General features: G+C 46.9%; 1 protein-coding gene across 1 annotated transcript in view; it reads left to right on the top strand.

The window, feature by feature from the left end:
* Positions 1-699: 699 nt before the first annotated feature.
* The window catches only part of ITGAE (integrin subunit alpha E), a 108,554-nt gene continuing 94,380 nt past the window's right edge, over positions 700-14,873 (top strand). The window contains exons 1-2 of the mRNA XM_066599509.1: positions 700-792; positions 7,539-7,656. Of these exons, the coding sequence (XP_066455606.1) occupies positions 711-792; positions 7,539-7,656 (200 nt within the window). The 5' untranslated portion in view covers positions 700-710. The remainder of the gene's footprint in view (positions 793-7,538; positions 7,657-14,873) is intronic.

Below are 14,873 nucleotides of genomic sequence, written 5' to 3'. Positions count from 1 at the left end.
ACATCCATCTGGTGCCCCTCTGCAAACTGTTGGCCGGCGCCACACATAGCTAGGGCCAGCCATGCTCCACAGTATATAAGAAACAGATGTCCTTCAGCATGACTACCACATACGGTCCCTATAGTACCTGCCACTGATGCACCCCTTCCAACTACCCCCACAACTGTATGCCAATCATATTTACCTCTCAGAGCATCAGATACAGTTTGCCACCCTATTGTTTGCCACTCCTTCTTGTGGCTGATGGCATTATGCCATTCTTTCAGAGCAGAACTAACTGCCATGTGCTGAGCCTATATGGGAGCATTAGGTGATCTTCAGTACCTACTAGTTCTTCTGCCAATGGTTTGAAAGTGGATTAGAAGCAAAAGAATTTAAAGGAGGGTTAAAGATATAATTGTAAAACTTTTTCAGTCTGTCGTTGTGGTCTAATGGTCAACACACAATGGTCAACCTATACAGGCGGCTGTTTAGAATTGTAGATACTTCTAGAAGCTGCTTTACATAATTTTTTAAAGAAGAACAAGAGTCCAATTTCATTTAGAAACATAAAAACTAAAGCAGTTGTGGTGAACATTTAGCAGAATGTGGAACACTACTTACAAGAACTACTAACTACATACAGACACAACACACCACAAGTCTGTGACAGCCTGGATCATGTCTCTTTCATCACTCACTTCTCTGTGAACTACTTACAGTACTGCAGCATGTTGGAACTACCTCTGCATTCCCATCCCTTTTTCAAGATTTGGATTGGATCAGCGGGAGGCTTTTTCCTTCTATTGTCATGTAAGATATTTTCTAACAATTCTTTTTTTTCATGCAGTTTTTTGACTTGAAAGGGTAATGGAACCTCTAACTTATAAAAATCAGCAAGTTTTGACATTTTTCAAAACTTTGCTCAGGCAGGTGTTACGCTTGAAAACATCTTGGTTTTATGTTTCGTTATCAGTGCTATCTTTGTACTGAACCTTTGTTACGGTTAGTATCAGTTTGCGTATTACATCTTGTGTAATTTTTGGTAGCATCTATAATTCTAAAATCCTAGCTCCTCTGCTATGTGCAGCTCGTTAAGTGATTAATATAGCCTATATGACATTGTCTGAATAGAAGAGAAACCACGTCATCTTGTAGATATGATACTTTTTAATGGCTAACAAAAATACCTGATGTTACAGCGAGCTTGCAAACCTCTTGGGTTCTTCTTCAGGCTAAAATGGAATAGATCCGAAGAGGCATGAATATTTATACACACTTGTGACATAAATACTTATGACAAGGCACAGATATGGATGTGATTGGTTTGCACTAGGAATGCTGTAACAGACATAAACATTTTTAACTTGGCACTGATAAGGGAGTGAAAGTTTTATGGTCCCTGAATTACTGTTGGGGAGGGGTGGGGTCACCAGGGCAGCAGCCTTATCTGTGCTATAGATGTCTCTTACCTCCCATTCACCCATAAATTGCCTGAATACAAACTGTAATTCTTAGGGCGCCCACCCACTGGCGATTTTTTTCCCTGCGAAATTCGCAGCATTTTTTTCTCTGCAGGGGTCTATGGGACTTGTAATGTTAAAATCGCGATCGCGCAAAATCGCAATTTACCGCGAAATCGCGATTTTGCGCGATCGCGATTTTAACATTACAAGTCCCATAGACCCCTGCAGAGAAAAAAATGCGGCGAATCTCGCAGGGAAAAAAATCGCCAGTGGGTGGGCGCCCTTACTTTGATGTGAGTTTTCTTTTTTTTCCCCAGAAAATTGATGGCAGAAAAATACCACTATCTAGTACATTATTTCCTTTTTATTTCTCTCCTATGATAGATCTATGCCTATCTCAGTTAGCTTGAATTCATTTATTATTGATTTTCCACCACGTCTGCTGGATGTTTTTTCCAAGCATCTACTACTCTTTCAGTGAAAAAATATTTCCTGACGTTGCTTCTGTTTTTTTTCCACAACTAATCTCAGATGGCACCCCCTTGTTCTAGTCTTTAGCATCCTAGTAAAAAAACTTTCTTCCTGAACCTTAATTAACTTGTAACATATATAAAGGTTTCCATCATGTCCCTCCTCTCCCTTTTCTCCTCCTGTAACATATATAAAGGTTTCCATCATGCCCCCCCTCTCCCTTCTCTCCTCCTGTAACATATATAAAGGTTTCCATCATGTCGCCCCTCCCTTCTCTCCTCATGTAACCTATATAAAGGTTTCCATCATGTCCCCCTCTCCCTTCTCCCCTCCTTTAACATATATAAAGGTTTCCATCATGTCCCCCTCTCTCTTCTCTCCTCATATAACATATATAAAGGTTTCCATCATGTCCCCTTCTCCCTTCTCTCCTCCTGTAACATATATAAAGGTTTCCATCATGTCTCCCCTCTCCCTTCTCTCCTCCTGTAACATATATAAAGGTTTCCATCATGTCCCCCCTCTCCCTTCTCTTCTCCTGTAACATATATAATGGTTTCCATCATGTCCTCCTCTCCCTTCTTTCCACCTGTAGCATATATAAAGGTTTCCATCATGTCCCCCCTCTCCCTTCTCTTCTCCTGTAACATATATAATGGTTTCCATCATGTCCTCCTCTCCCTTCTTTCCACCTGTAGCATATATAAAAGTTATCATCATGTTCCCCTCTCCCCACTTCCTCCTGTAACATATCCAAAGGTTTCCACCATGTCACCCTTCTGACTTCTTTCCTTCTGTAAGATATATAAAGGTTTCCTTTCTGTCCTCCTCTCTCCCTTCTTTTCTCCAAGCTATACAAATTTAGTTCTTTAATCTTTCCTGGCAGCGGTCACATGTCCGTTTTTCACCTGTGAGCAAAAGTTCGCACAAGTTAAAATAAGGCAGCGAATTGCAAAACGCGACTAACAACGGCATTCAGGATTTTTTGTATGGGAAACCCCTGGATGCTGTCACATCCATGGATTTCACCTTGTGGTCACTGGGGCCAGTGGTAGCAGTGCCGACCCCATTGAGAACATGCAGAGAAGATCGTGATCCTCTGGCACAGCTGTGACAGCTGTGGCCGAGGATTTCTTCATCTCCGCGGTAGTCCCCTAATCACTGAACACTGTGACAGCATTGTCACAGTGTCCAGTGACAAGGGGACTTCCTGCGGGGCTGAAAAATGTGCCTGCCACAGCTGTCACAGCTGTGGCACAGGAGCACGATGTTCTCCCATTGCTTTTAATAGGGCCTGCGCTTCTGCAGCCCCATTGAAAGTAGTGGGATGAAGGCAACCCCTGCAGTGATTTTCAGGCAAGGGCTTTAAATATAAGCCCTTCCCTGAAAATCATCCCTAGAATGTGTAAAAAAATAAAAATATATATACTCACCTCTCTGTCACTGCTGGGGCTCAGGTGCATCCAGCCACTTTTCCTCTTAAACTGCTCTGAAGTGCTTTAAGCAGGCGGGGATTTAAAATACTCGCCTGCTGAAAGGGCTGCTTTGATTGGCTGAGCACTGTGACCAATCAAAGGCAGCGCTCAGCCATTGAATGACAGCTGAGTGCTGCCTGTGATTGGTCCCTGCGCTCAGCCAATCAGAGGCAGCGCTTAGCCATTCATTGAATTCAGCCATTCAATAAGGCTAAATCTTACACCAGTAAGGCTAAATCTTACTCCATGTTCCATACACCACCATATAATTTCATATACTGTATTTTGCACTAGAAATAAATTTGCAACAGAGTAGTAATAGACACAGCTGCCTATGCAACTGCTATAGGATCCAACAGAATTAGAAGTTTAGGTATAAAGGGGTCAATATATTTCATTACCTCGGTATTAACTAGAAGGCAGAGGGTTATTACAAATGATCTTCTGGATTTGAAACTCCCATAACTCATGCTTAATGACACTTGGATACATAAATGTGAAATCAATGGAAACTGAAGAGCAAAACATTTAGTGGCGTAACATCAAAAATCTTTTGCACATCAGAAGTGTTTAATCCGAACCCCTTTTGTCACTCAACACCTTCCTGCCATACACGTAGTAGCGTATCATGATTGACTGATGCAATGGCTTCTCTGATGTGTACTCGCAGAACATCCATAGTGTGTGGTAAGGGGGTCATGTAAACTCTATCTTTAACACTCCCACAGAAAAAAAAAATCACAAGGCATGAGGTTCAGGGAAAGTGGAGGCCAAGGCAGAATTTCGCTATTGTCATGGCCCGCATGGCCAATTCAACTGTTTGGCAGTCGTGTATTGAGCTAACTTATGACTTTGAAAATTGGGGGGGGAGGGTGCCCCATCCTATTGGAAGATGAATCCTGGAATTTCCAGTTCTAGCTGCAGCAGAAGCCTTATCTGTAGCGTCTAGGCACGAAATCCCCAGGATTGTATCCTCATGGAAAAAGAAGGGGCCAAACACTTTCCTACCGGGTATAGCGCAAAACACATTCACTTTGGGGGGTAGAATATGTGTTCCATGTAGGGATGTGGGTTTTCTCTCTCCAGATTCTGAGATTACATTTGTTATCTGTGCCCGAAAGAAGGAAGCTGGCTTCATCACTAAAAACTCCATAAAACCATTGCTTTCCATTAGAGTTTGCATACTCTCACAGAAAGAACGTCACCTCGCTTTGTCGTCCGGTTTCAGGGTCTGTAACAATTGCAATTGGCAGGGATAACATTGCAAAGGTTTGCACAGAATCTTCCACATAGTCGGCTTCGGGACGTCCAATTCTCTACTTGCTCTGATGATGGATTTCTGAGGACTTCATGTGAAACTTGCATGGACATGCTCTACTGTTTCCACGCTTTCTGGTGGATGGACAGATGATTTTCACTTACATATGCCACAATTGTCCTTAAATTTTGAGTACCAGTCACAAATTGTGCGCCTGCTGGGTGGTTCGCCACCAAACATTGTTTGAAAATGACATTGCGCACTAATAACAGACTGGTAGACTTGAAAACACTCTTCTGTCTACTTTGGCAACCATTTTGTCTCATATACCCCTAGCGACGACTATGGCAAAATCTAACTTTTTGGGTCTCATTTAGCAAAACTGTCTTAACAGTAAGACCGTCCTTGTTGCCCATTGCCTTTTCTGTGTGCCCCTGTGCACTCACTGGTCCCAACACCTCCTGTATGGTCAGAATGACCCAGGTTGTGGGCAATTCATCAATACGACCATCCAGCTTCTTGCATTTCAACAATGCGCTGCTCTCAGACTCTGTTACTGGGCGAAATCTCTTCTCTACGTCGTACGGGCGTCTAGTGGTCAACAGGCTCTACACAAGCGGAAAAAGAGGTCACTGCACAGAAGGAGCCTCTGAGAGCCTTTTTATAGGCCAAGTGTGGAACCAGTTTTAGGGCCTCAGGTGGCAAGCCATTCATCTAATCACCTCACCGCCCTAATCATTTACATATCTGCCTGAGATGTAACTGCATGCCGAGTTTTGCGGCAAAACAGCAACTTGCTTGATTCTTTTTGACAAAGTGTATTTAATAACCAAATTGAGGATGATTTTATGTGAAAATCGCTCTTGAATGGCCGCCCTTATCGTATTGAGTGTTGCAGCTTCAGCGTGTTGCTCAGTAAAATTCATATTGAGTAGCATTGGCGCCTAATACAGCTACCTGTCATAAAGGAACCTGTTCGGTGTGATCTGACTGTGACTGCTGACACGAAAAACCATGTTACAAGTGAAACCCAAGGAAGCCTTTATACTGTAGAAAGGAATCAACTTATTACAGCGTAAGGGCCTGTTCACACTGGCACTTTCATTTTCTTTTTACCTATACGAGAAACACGTATGGAAAAATACCTGCATTTTAAGCATATGTTTCCCTTTTTTATAATCGTTTGCGACATATATACATTTTGAACACGTTAATCTATTTTTGATGTGACAAATGTATATGTTTTTTTAACTATAAACTCTTTTTGTCTTAAAGTTTTGTAGTCTTACAGTTTTTTTTCTCCTTTAAGACATTTGGTCACAAAAAGCGTACGGGGAATGCACAGGCATATGTTTCCATATGTTTTGATTTGGCCGTAATATTAAAAACAGTTTATATTTCCATGCATTTTTATGTGGGACAGAAAAGCGTAGTAGGCTAAGCTTTTCAATCCCACAAATAAACAAAAAGGCACAGAAACGTATGCCTTGCTAAATGTAGGCAAATGTTTGCATTGTTGGACTGCATTTAACTCATATAGGCCACGGATCTGTTAAACGCTACGCTTCATCCAGTTTTGGTGTAAAAATGTGTGTGTTTCACGGATGACCATATGACTGTGTGGACGAGCCATAGATCCCGGGGCTTGCATGACTGCAGTCTTCTGCACGGGGTCGGGAGGTGGGGTGACAATTGTGAAGTTGCTATAACAGACCTTCAAAAAAAACAAAAAACAGACCTGATCAGGTTTCAGATGGCGGGGTGCACTGAAGAGGCGCCTCTACCCCTCAAGTACCGTAGCTGTAGTTAATATCTGTGTAGCTGAATATGGATTTCATTTAGCGATGGGCATCAGCTGCATTGCTCAATAGGATAAGGGAGGCCATTCAAGAGGCATTTTTACATAAAACCCCTGATTTGGTAGTTAAATATATGGGGAAAAAAAGTCATAAAATCGTCTGATGCTGAAAGTGTTTGGGAAAAAAACCCCACTTTGAGCATCCATAGGAGCATCCATAGGGGCCCTAATTACAGGGAAAAACATCCCCCTGTAGTGACAATGGTAACTGACAGAGCTGATCAGAGTCTGCTAGGACCTTGCAGCTTTGCCATGCCAGGGGATGACAGTGGTTGCGTGATCGCTATATACCCAGGAAAGGAGTAGGCAGATGCGATTAAAAACCACGTTTTCTCTGGGTTCTCAGCTGTGACTAACAGCTGAGAATTGACCTTGCTCTTCTTTGATTGCAGCAGCAGAGGCTTTAATCCCACGCCCAGGACCAAGCGCCATAAATTTACAGTGCTTGATCCTTGAGGGGTTATTATATCTAATGGAAAAAATACCTTTCTGGAATGTCAATAGACCTTCTAGCCCCTAAATTAAGGCTCTTTCACATAGGACGAGTGTCAGGCAAATGATGCCCGACACTCGTCCCCGTGTATCCTCACTCCTGTGCTGTTACACAGGAGTGAGCATCACTGGATCACTCACAGCGCGGCCAGCAGGGAGACGGAGCAGCTAGAAGAGAGTTCTCTCCCTGCTCTCCCCCGCCCCTCCCCATTCACTGTAAGCAGTGCCCACTCAGTCCTGAACTGCTGCTGTTTACACTGAACGATGGTCGTTCGGATTTTAAACATGATTAAAACTGAACAACTGGACGACTCTCAACATATTTTTACACGGAACGATTATCGTTCAAAACCCCGCGGGAGCCCGAACAACCAGAACGATAATCATCCTGTGTAAAAGGGCCTTAATACTACTGAAGTACCAATGCATTACTTAATGTTAATGAATGATCACAGTTGCTTAAGTCTCAAATTAAAGTTTTTGAGAAAGGAAAAGAAAAACAACTATATTACAACATTTTCTTTTCTTGTCTTTTGCAGTGCTGGTCCCTTCAGAATGTTTCAATATTGATATAAAGAAGACGTGGAGTTACAGAGGGGAGGAAAAGTCCCTGTTTGGACAAAATGTAATGCTATATAAGCATGATTCAGGGAAAGGGTAAGCTTGTAGCAAATTAAGCAGTGTATAATTCTTATAAAGATTTATTCTACTATTGCATATCTTCCATAATAAGGTTTTTGATCTTTAGCACAAAATATAACACTATCTAAAGGGACCCTGAAAAAAATGTATAATGCTGTTTTTTTTAATTGTTACACATTTATTGAAGGAAAGAAATGATCAACACCTTCATGATGCATGGGAAACAGTAATTCTCCTTAAGGCTTTCTTTACATGAGCGTATATCGGCCGGCCGTTTTCACGGCCAGCCAATATGCGCTACGTTGGGGGAGAAAAAGCTGGTGAACGGGCGCACAAATCAAACATTTGTGTGCCCGTTCATATGGCCTGGCAAGACCGGCGCAAATGCGCCAACCTCACCAGGCCATCTCACATTTTCCCTCCCTCCCTATCGCAAGCTCACCTCTCTTCCTCCCAGCTCGTTCTGTGCAATTGGAGGGGGCGCGACGGGGGTGGAGCTAAGCGCCGGTCTGCTTCCTCCTATTGATGGCTATGGACAAGGGTCGGGGGGGGGGGGGGGGGAAACTTAGCTCAGCCCCTGTACATTGCAAGATTCACAGACATGGCACAGAAAAAGTACCCATTGTTTCTAATGAGGGTATTTACATGTGTGATTTTTCTCTTGCAGCTCTGTGAGAATCAGCAATGCAAGAGAAAAATTGCATCATATCCTATTTTTGGGCGATTCTGTTGAAGAATTGTCAATTCTTCCCTATGGGAGCAAAAAAAAAATTGCAATGTGCTCACATGTACATGCAAGTTTCATGCAAGCGTGTTGCAATACCTCTTTGCTCCCATAGGGAATTTGCTCCCATATTACTCCCATAGGGAATGATGGGCGATTTTCATGCAAGTGTAGCAATGTGTGTGGGCAATGTGATTTTCTCCCAAAAGCAGCAGATCCGTGTTTTTTGGACCAATAGTTCACTCGCCCGTGTAAATGTACTCTTACTGGCAATGGAGCTTTAGCAGCAATCACTGAAACCAAAGACTTCCTTTAATTCAATGTCAGCCTTTCACACCTCTATTGAATCTAAACCTCTATGCAGAAGATTACCGTGAGAATAACATAGCCACCAGTACGTTTTTATAAGAATATGGCCAAAGGAAATTACAGAAGAGATGAACCAAAAGTTGTATAACAATATTACTCTGTAAATGGTTACAGATCAGCTCTTGGATTCACTCCAAGACATGATGATAAGAGCCAGCAGTACCCTGACAGCCGGGTCAGATCCCACTGTGAGAATTCTCGCAGCGGGACCAGACCCGAGCCCCTGCAGGGACCAACACTCACCTCTCCCGCAGCTCCGGCTCTTTGATGTGTCGGCTGCCGGCCAGCCGGTGCATGCGCAGAGCGGAGCCGTCGGCCGGGGAGTGACATTTCTGTGCCGGGCTCTGTGAGCCCCGCAAAGAAATAGAGCATGCCGCAATTTGTTTTCCGCGCGTGATTTCAAGTGGACAAATCGTGGCCGTCTGCCTAGGATTGCGTTTTCTAATGCAATTCTATGGCAGCGGCCACGGGTGGAAATTCTGCGGGAAATCCCGCCGCAGAATTTCTGCCCGTGTGCAGGGGGCCTTACTGTCGTACCAAACACAGCATCTCTTATCAATGAAGTCAGGTAATATGGTAGAGTTCAGTTTGCCCAAGGCCAACAATATCCCCTTATTTCACTCCAGCATAAAATATAACTTATTGCGATATTATTAGATAATAAACATGAAATTAAATTAAGGACTCTAGCTAGAGATGACAGCCAGAGTTTTATGCATTTTGATCATTGGCACCAATATGTCAGTAGAGTGCAGCTGGAATGTACAATGATTAGAGATGAGCGAGCACCAAAATGCTCGGGTGCTCGTTACTCGGAACGAACTTTTCGCGATGCTCGAGGGTTCGTTTCGAATAACGAACCCCATTGAAGTCAATGGGCGACCCGAGCATTTTTGTATTTCGCCGATGCTCGCTAAGGTTTTCATGTGTGAAAATCTGGGCAATTCAAGAAAGTGATGGGAACGACACAGCAACGGATAGGGCAGGCGAGGGGCTACATGTTGGGCTGCATCTCAAGTTCACAGGTCCCACTATTAAGCCACAATAGCGGCAAGAGTGGGCCCCCCCCCCTCCCAAAAACTTTTACTTCTGAAAAGCCCTCATTAGCATGGCATACCTTTGCTAAGCACCACACTACCTCCAACAAAGCACAATCACTGCCTGCATGACACTCCACTGCCACTTCTCCTGGGTTACATGCTGACCAACCGCCCCTCCTCCCCCCCCACAGCGCATACCAAAGTGTCCCTGCGCAGCCTTCAGCTGCCCTCATGCCACACCACCCTCATGTCTATTTAGAAGTGCGTCTGCCATGAGGAGGAACCGCAGGCACACACTGCAGAGGGTTGGCACGGCTAGGCAGCGACCCTCTTTAAAAGGGGCGGGGCGATAGCCCACAATGCTGTACAGAAGCAATGAGAAATAGAATCCTGTGCCACCGCCATCAGGAGCTGCACACGTGGGCATAGCAATGGGGAACCTATGTGCCACACACTATTCATTCTGTCAAGGTGTCTCTGCATGCCCCAGTCAGACCGGGCTTTTTAATTCATAGACACAGGCAGGTACAACTCCCTATTGTGAAGTCCCTGTCGACCGACAGCATGGGTGGCTCCCTGGAACCCACCGGCGATACACAAAAATATCCCATTGCATTGCCCAACACAGCTGAGGTAGTAATGTCGTGCTTAATGCAGGTGGGCTTCGGCCCACACTGCATGCCCCAGTCAGACTGGGGTTCTTTACAAGTGGAAACAGATGCATTTATAATTCCCTGTGGACCCACAGCATGGGTGGGTGCCAGGAACCCACCGGCGGTACATAAATATATCCCATTGCATTGCCCATCACAGCTGAGGTAATGTCATGTTTAATGCAAGTGGGCTTCGGCCCACACTGCATGCCCCAGTCAGACTGGGGCTCTTTAGAAGTGGACACATGTAGTTACAACTCCGTGTGGACCCACGGCATGGGTGGCTCCCTGGAACCCACTGGCGGTACATAAATATATCCCATTGCAGTGCCCAACACAGCTGATGTAACGTCAGCTGTAATGCAGGTGGGCAAAAAATTAATTGGATTACACTGTAGGCGAGGGCCCACAAAAATTGGTGTACCAACAGTACTAATGTACCTCAGAAAAATTGCCCATGCCCAACCAAGATGGCAGGTGAAACCTATTAATCGCTTTGGTTAATGTGGCTTAAGTGGTAACTAGGCCTGGAGGCAGCCCAGTTTAACGAAAAATTGGTTCAAGTTAAACTTTCAACGCTTTTAAGAGCATTGAAACATATAAAAATTGTTTAGAAAAATTATATGAGTGAGCCTTGTGGCCCTAAGAAAAATTGCCCGTTCGGCGTGATTACGTGAGGTTTCAGGAGGAGGAGCAGGAGGAGGAGGAGGAGGAATATTATACACAGATTGATGAAGCAGAAATGTCCCCGTTTTGGATGGTGAGAGAGAACGATGCTTCCATCCGCGGGTGCATAATACGTATTGCTTAGGTATCGCTGCTGTCCGCTGGTGCAGAAGAGAAGTCTGGGGAAATCCAGGCTTTGTTCATCTTGATGAGTGTAACCCTGTCGGCACTGTCGGTTGACAGGTGGGTACGCTTATCCGTGATGATTCCCCCAGCCACACTAAACACACTCTCTGACAAGACGCTAGCCGCAGGACAAGCAAGCACCTCCAGGGCATACAGCGCGAGTTCAGGCCACATGTCCAGCTTCGACACCCAGTAGTTGTAGGGGGCAGAGGCGTCACGGAGGACGGCCGTGCGATCGGCTACGTACTCCCTCACCATCCTTTTACAGTGCTCCCGCCGACTCAGCCGTGACTGGGGAGCGGTGACACAGTCTTGCTGGGGAGCCATAAAGCTGGCAAAGGCTTTGGAGAATGTTCCCCTGCCTGCGCTGTACATGCTGCCTGATCTCTGCGCCTCCCCTGCTACCTGGCCCTCGGAACTGCGCCTTCTGCCACTAGCGCTGTCGGATGGGAAGTTTACCATCAGTTTGTCCACCAGCGCCCTGTGGTATAGCATCATTCTCGAACCCCTTTCCTCTTCGGGAATGAGAGTGCAAAGGCTCTCCTTATACCGTGGGTCGAGCAGTGTGTACACCCAGTAATCCGTAGTGGCCAGAATGCGTGTAACGCGAGGGTCACGAGAAAGGCATCCTAACATGAAGTCAGCCATGTGTGCCAGGGTACCTGTACGCAACACATGGCTGTCTTCACTGGGAAGTTCACTTTCAGGATCCTCCTCCTCCTCCTCCTCCTCAGGCCATACACGCTGAAATGATGACAGGCAAGCAGCATGGGTACCGTCAGCAGTGGGCCAAGCTGTCTCTTCCCCCTCCTCCTCATCCTCCTCATGCTCCTCCTCCTCCTCCTGAACGCGCTGAGATATAGACAGGAGGGTGCTCTGACTATCCAGCGACATACTGTCTTCCCCCGGCTCTGTTTCCGAGCGCAAAGCGTCTGCCTTTATGCTTTGCAGGGAACTTCTCAAGATGCATAGCAGAGGAATGGTGACGCTAATGATTGCAGCATCGCCGCTCACCACCTGGGTAGACTCCTCAAATTTTCCAAGGACCTGGCAGATGGCTGCCAACCAGGGCCACTCTTCTGTAAATAATTGAGGAGGCTGACTCACACTGCGCCGCACAAGTTGGAGTTGGTATTCCACTATAGCTCTACGCTGCTCATAGAGTCTGGCCAACATGTGGAGCGTAGAGTTCCACTGTGTGGGCACGTCGCACAGCAGTCGGTGCACTGGCAGATTAAACCGATGTTGCAGTGTCCGCAGGGTGGCAGCATGCGTGTGGGATTTGCGGAAATGTGCGCAGAGCTGGCGCACCTTTCCGAGCAGGTATGACAAGTGGGGGTAGCTTTTCAGAAAGCGCTGAACCACCAAATTAAACACATGGGCCAGGCACGTGCGTGAGGCTGCCGAGCTGCAGAGCCGCCACCAGCTTACGGCTGTTGTCACACACGACCATGCCCGGTTGGAGGCTCAGCGGCGCAAGCCAGCCGTCGGTCTGCTCTGTCAGACCCTGCAGCAGTTCGTGGGCCGTGTGCCTCTTCTCTCCTAAGCTGAGTAGTTTCAGAACGGCCTGCTGACGCTTGCCCACCGCTGTGCTGCCACGCCGCGTTACACCGACTGCTGGCGACGTGCTGCTGACACATCTTGATTGCGAGACAGAGGTTGCGTTGGAGGAGGAGGAGGAGGAAGGTGCTTTAGTGGAGGAAGCATACACCGCCGCAGATACCACCACCGAGCTGTGGCCCGCAATTCTGGGGGTGGGTAGGACGTGAGCGGTCCCAGGCTTTGACTCTGTCCCAGCCTCCACTAAATTCACCCAATGTGCCGTCAGGGAGATATAGTGGCCCTGCCCGCCTGTGCTTGTCCACGTGTCTGTTGTTAAGTGGACCTTGGCATTAACCGCGTTGGTGAGGGCGCGTACAATGTTGCGGGAGACGTGGTCGTGCAGGCCTGGGACGGCATATCGGGAAAAGTAGTGGCGACTGGGAACCGAGTAGCGCGGGGCCGCCGCCGCCATCATGCTTTTGAAAGCCTCCGTTTCCACAAGCCTATATGGCAGCATCTCTAGGCTGATCAATTTTGCAATGTGCACGTTTAACGCTTGAGCGTGCGGGTGCGTGTCGTCGTACTTGCGCTTGCGCTCAAACTGTGGCGCTAGCGACGTCTGGACGCTACGCTGAGAGACATTGCTGGATGGGGCCGAGGACAGCGGAGGTGAGGGTGTGGGTGCAGGCCAGGAGACGGTAGTGCCTGTGTCCTCAGAGGGGGGTTGGATCTCAGTGACAGGTTGGGGCACAGGGGGAGAGGCAGTGGTGCAAACCGGAGGCGGTGAACGGGCATCGTCCCACCTTGTGGGGTGCTTGGCCATCATATGCCTGCGCATGCTGTTGGTGGTGCCTCCCCAGCTGATCTTGGCGCGACAAAGGTTGCACACCACTGTTCGTCGGTCGTCAGGCGTCTCTGTGAAAAACTGCCACACCGTAGAGCACCTTGACCTGTGCAGGGTGGCATGGCGCGAGGGGGCGCTTTGGGAAACAGTTGGTGGATTATTCGGTCTGGCCCTGCCTCTACCCCTGGCCACCACACTGGCTCGGCCTGTGCCCACACCCTGACTTGGGCCTCCGCGTCCTCGCCCGCGTCCACGTCCTATAGGCCTACCCCTACCCCTCAGCATGGTGTATTACCAGTGATTTGATTTCCCAGGTAGGAAAGAAAGTGGCGCAAGCCTGCAGCCAAAATACAATTTTTTCCCTTGTTTTTCAAAGGACAAGCCACACTGCGTGTATTCAATGAATACTACTAAGTTTAATAACTGTGTTGCGGCCCTGCAAAACTGTCACAGAACTTTACTGTTGCAGAGTTACTAACTGTGGCAGAGCAGGTATTTCCCAGGCAAGAAAGAAATTGGCGCAAGGCTGCACTCAACCGTAGCTGGTTGCGTCTGATTTTTTTACGTTCTCCACGCAGCACACACGTACCCAGAGCCCTGACGGCTGTCAGAGGCAGGGCAAATATACTTTTTTCCCTTTTGTTTAAAAGGATAGGCCCACTGCGTCTATTCACTGAATAATAATTTTAATAACTGTGTTGCGGCCCTGCAAAACTGTCACAGAACTTTACTGTTGCAGAGTTACTAACTGTGGCAGAGCAGGTATTTCCCAGGCAGGAAAGAAATTGGCGCAAGGCTGCACTCAACCGTAGCTGGTTGCGTCTGATTTTTTTACGTTCTCCACGCAGCACACACGTACCCAGAGCCCTGACGGCTGTCAGAGGCAGGGCAAATATACTTTTTTCCCTTTTGTTTAAAAGGATAGGCCCACTGCGTCTATTCACTGAATAATAATTTTAATAACTGTGTTGCGGCCCTGCAAAACTGTCACAGAACTTTACTGTTGCAGAGTTACTAACTGTGGCAGAGCAGGTATTTCCCAGGCAGGAAAGAAATTGGCGCAAGGCTGCACTCAACCGTAGCTGGTTGCGTCTGATTTTTTCTGAACGTTCAGCGCACAGCACACACGTACACAGAGCCCTGAGTACTGTAAGAGGCAGGCCAAATAGAATTTTTTCCCTGCTTTTTACAAGGAACACCCACACTGC

Source organism: Eleutherodactylus coqui, chromosome 4, assembly GCF_035609145.1.
Source record: "Eleutherodactylus coqui strain aEleCoq1 chromosome 4, aEleCoq1.hap1, whole genome shotgun sequence".
Classification (NCBI taxonomy): domain Eukaryota; kingdom Metazoa; phylum Chordata; class Amphibia; order Anura; family Eleutherodactylidae; genus Eleutherodactylus; species Eleutherodactylus coqui.
This window is presented reverse-complemented; position numbering and strand designations above follow the sequence as displayed.